The sequence below is a fragment of the Euphorbia lathyris genome, chromosome 3, assembly GCF_963576675.1.
Source record: "Euphorbia lathyris chromosome 3, ddEupLath1.1, whole genome shotgun sequence".
NCBI classification, from domain to species: domain Eukaryota; kingdom Viridiplantae; phylum Streptophyta; class Magnoliopsida; order Malpighiales; family Euphorbiaceae; genus Euphorbia; species Euphorbia lathyris.
The window spans coordinates 24,590,971-24,595,611 of record NC_088912.1 but is presented as its reverse complement, the minus strand read 5'-3'; the positions used below and the strand labels follow the sequence as shown (position 1 = coordinate 24,595,611).

The 4,641-nt window shown below is 35.3% G+C and overlaps 1 protein-coding gene across 1 annotated transcript; it reads left to right on the top strand.

Moving 5' to 3' along the window:
- Window positions 1-1,089: 1,089 nt before the first annotated feature.
- On the top strand, window positions 1,090-4,438 carry LOC136223136 (ras-related protein RABA5d-like). The gene is made up of 2 exons (XM_066010969.1): window positions 1,090-1,540; window positions 3,846-4,438. Exons 1-2 carry the CDS (start codon window positions 1,207-1,209, stop codon window positions 4,163-4,165), a joined length of 654 nt encoding a protein of 217 aa, XP_065867041.1. The 5' UTR covers window positions 1,090-1,206; the 3' UTR covers window positions 4,166-4,438.
- The last annotated feature ends 203 nt before the right edge of the window (window positions 4,439-4,641 follow it).

Genomic DNA, 4,641 nt, shown 5'->3' with positions numbered 1-4,641 from the left:
GTATCGAAAAGAGAGAGAAAGATGAGACAATTAAGTAAGAGAGAGAGAAAGTGGGTAGACCTCTTATTGGTAGTGATGTGACTCCTTTTATAGACGGGGGAGATGCCTTATCGTGGGCTTCAATCCTAGCTGGAGCTTTTTGATGGGCTTCGAGCCCATATCACGTATAAAATAACACTAATATAAGCTTAACGTTTAAAAACCGTACCAATTTAGGCATCGACAACAGAATGTGATACGTCATTTATATTACTTTGTTAAATTCTGTCAATTGTACGTAGAGTGAGAAATCAGAACTTAGCAAAATAATATATGACGTATCACGTTCCGTTATCGAGGCCTAAATTGGTATCCATTTTAAACATTAAATCTATATTAATATTGTTTTATACGTTGAGCCTAAATTAATATTTTCCAAAAACCGTAGGCATATTTTGATACATTATCCCTATTATATCGTATTTAACTAAATCATTAAATTTGATTTATATTAAATTTAGAGAAAATAAATAAAGACATTATACCCATTTAGGTCCCTAAACTAAAGCTTCAAAGTCATTTAAGACCCTAAACTATCAAAATCATCAATTATGCCCCCGAATTAAGCAAAAATCAGTCATTAAGTTCTCATCCTATCCTAAACTTAGAAACTGTAAACTATTTGATATAGACTATAATAATTTTTGTGTTTGTTCAAAATGGGTTTGGAGAGAGGGTCTGAAACTGTTTAATCGAATGATTTTCGATGATGCCTCAATTAATGTTTTTTAGAATGGAGACTCAATTGATGGATTTTGATTAGTTCAAAGACCTCATTGATGATTTTGATAGTTTAGGATTTTAATTAATTTTTTTTAGCTTTAGTTTAGGGATCCAAATGAGTATTATGGCATAAATGAAATACTATCTGTATTCCTATTGTCAATTATTTTTTTTAACATTGGTAATTTAAAATGATAAAAATGATAAATTCTTTATATTGAAATTTAAACTGATAAATAAAATAAGAAACGGAAGGAGTAATTTAGTTTACTTTGTTGACCATTCACTTTCACAAAAAGGACTAATAAATTGTATTACAGCAGTCCACTTCATGCGCAGTTTGTCTCTGCCAGCTTGACTCCTCACATTAACACATCTCCTCCATCTCTCTCCCTCTCTAAATTCTTCTTTCTCTCTCTAAACCGACAGCAGCATCATTCAGCCATGTCGTCGGACGACGAGGGAGGAGAAGAGTACCTTTTCAAGATCGTCATAATTGGGGATTCTGCAGTCGGAAAATCCAATCTACTTTCTCGGTATGCCAGGAACGAGTTCAATTTGCATTCCAAGGCCACAATCGGTGTTGAGTTTCAGACTCAGAGTATGGAAATCGACGGCAAGGAAGTTAAGGCTCAGATTTGGGACACCGCCGGTCAAGAGAGGTTCCGTGCTGTTACTTCTGCTTATTATAGAGGTGCTGTTGGTGCTCTCATTGTTTATGATATTACCCGCCGTACTACTTTCGATAGCGTCGGTCGCTGGCTTGAGGAGCTCAAGAGTAAGTCATTTTTCCCCTTTTGTGGTTTAGATCGAGTTGAGGTGAATTTGATTGGTTCCAATTTGGGCATTTTTTTTTTCTGATTGTTGTGAATTGGGTTTAAAGTTTAAGTTTTTTTGTGGATTTTTGTGAATTGGGTTCAATTGGGGCATTTGCTTGAATTGTATATAAAATGCTTACATTTGGGTTTGGTAGGTATGATTTGGGTGGTGGGTTTTAGTAGATCTGAAGTTGTAATGGTGATTTTATATTAAGTCTTAAGGCAGAAGAAACCTATCAATTTTCATTTTCTTTTTAGAAACTTGTAGATATTCTGCAATAGCAGATGTTCTGCTTATTTTGGGAATGTTATGCCTTAAATGTTGTTTACTGAATTGTTTTTTTAAAGCTTATGCACTTTTTAGGGGCAGCTATTTTGGTTATTTTTGCATAGGTGGGACATTTAGCCATATGTTAGATATCCTACATTCCTTAATTAAGGAGCTATATTGACTAATGACTCCTTGTAAGTTATCAATTGGTGCGGTGAGCTTGGATCTCTAAGATTAATAGAGTTTACACCACGAGCATAATGAAATTGGAAGGACCAACCCCTTCCACTGGTGGGACCACCGTTCCACCCTGTGACTTTCGTAGGGAATTACACTCTCCAAGAGGACGATATAGTTCAACCGGCATATGAATTCTCACCTTAATCCTTTCCATGGACAAGTCGTGGATACAATAGCAAACGGTTTGGGTCGAGAAGCCGCCGAACGTGTAAGATTTATGTTAAGCAATTGAATGAGGCCTTTGCTTACATGATAATAGAGCATTGGTATTCAATATAGGGCCACCCTAGATATTTGCTTGACGTTCAAGATGGTTTTGGACGTGGGGGTGGTGTGTTAGGTATACTGCTAGAGAATGGCCTAGCCCATTATTAGGAATGTTCTGGAAGAGTGAGTTGTATTGGATAAGGGTATTTGTGGTATAAGTCTTTAGTATATAAGTTAGTCTTATAGAAGGTAAATGGGGATCAAGCTTTTAGGTTGTTGATTGGCTGCTATTGAGTGACTCTACTTAGTAGAGAGGGAGATTTCTCACGTGGGGATTAGAGTTGAGTTTCTAATATATACTTGCTTAATTAGGGAGCTACATGCCTCTTTATATGTGAGGCAATCCTCTTTCTTTGAAGTACATTTTGGGGAAAGTTAAGCCTTTGATTACATGGTTTGCTTCACGTTCCATACGATCCTACATTGCTTAATTAGGGAGCTATACATTACGAGGCAATCCTCCTCCTCTTGTTTACAGTGTAGGTTACAATCTAGCTCCAACAAGTCATGTGGGAATCCATGATGAAACAATCATGATGATTGTATAATTACATGTTGCAATGAGATTAAATTTTCTATTCCAATGCCGGATTTTCAAAGATCAACATTTGTTGATAGATAGAAAGGTGCATATCATTTTTAGAGAGTCTAAATAATTATTGTTTCAGTTCAATTCAACCAAATTATCCATCAGGAAAGAACTAGAATCTTTTATTTTCCCCACACATTTGTGTGAAAAAAAAGATCAAAAGGTCTCCCACATGATGACATGGAATCATTCCACCCATCAATTCATCTATATTTGTGCCATTCCTCTAATAGAAACAGGAAGTGCAAAAGAAAAGGCCTGAAACTGCCTGCTGTTAATGAATAAAATGGGCCATCTAGGATTCAAATGGTAGAATTTTTGGTTTCGATAAGCTTGCATACTTTGTCAAAGGTCCATTTAAACATGCAACTACAAGTTCGTTTTCAGGACTGGTTTTAAATCCATATCCTCCAATGCAGAGGTGAAAATTCGTGTTATCCTGTTATGTTATCTATATATTCCATAGACTATATATGATATAAATGCAACCAAGATGACAATCGTGTCAAACGGATTGTGTTAGTTGGGTTGTCTCTGTAATTGCCATCCCTACTCCAAAAGTTGTTAAAGTAGGAGAGGTTCTAGTATTGACAAAGATGTTTATGCCCGGGTAATAGGTCCTTGATTGTCCAATTAGACACCATATGTTTTCTAATTAATTATGCATCTCAAATTAACACTTCTCCCCTTTTGGAATTTATACCCGGGGGACCTAGTAGTTCATATTTTGACTTCTATAAAGTTACTTTCTTTTCCACCGCTGATAAAAACCCGATGCATAAGTAGAAATTCGCAACATAAATGAAAGCCTGTTTCTAGTAGATTTCTCATACTTTGATGATCTTCCTTCATGTTGTGATTTTTACAAGAATGAGCTTAACCAAAAACTATTTTGCAGCGCATTCTGATACAACCGTGGCAAGAATGTTGGTCGGGAACAAATTGGATTTGGACAACATCAGAGATGTGAGTGTCGAGGAAGGTAAAAGCCTGGCAGAAGCTGAAGGATTATTCTTCATGGAAACATCAGCTCTTGATTCGACAAACGTTAAAAAAGCTTTCGAACTTGTGATTCGAGATATATATAACAATGTAAGCCGGAAGGTGTTGAACTCAGATACATATAAAGCGGAACTATCGATCAACCGAGTAACCCTGGTTAACAATGATGGATCAAAACAACCCCAGAGCTATCTTTCATCATGTTGCTCCAGGTGACCTTTTTTTTACTTCTCATCTCAAAGAGGTGAAGGGCTTTTTCTTGGTTTGTTTTGTGGGGTGGGGGTTGATTTGGTGGCTTTGGGTTTTAAATTATTTATATGAATATGTTATTAAGGTTCATTATTTTCTTAATATTATAGGGATGAAATTTGTTTAGTTCAATTACCAGAAAAGAAAAAGCAAATCTTATTTTTATTTGAGAATATGATGTAATACCAAAATAAACAACTAATATTATTTTAATTTGTGAGATTGTATCATGTTTATGTATTACTCCTCTCCTTCCACTACTTAATATTTCATGATCTACCAACAAAAAAAGAGTATTTTTTGTTAAATTTTTTTTATTGGGGATTTGGTCAACAGTTTAAGAAATATTATGGACTTGTTTGATTCGATCGTTGTTATTTAATGTTTTTGTTGTTTGTCTATACCGGTATAGGTAGATATCAGTTGATGTTTCTTCGAAAATA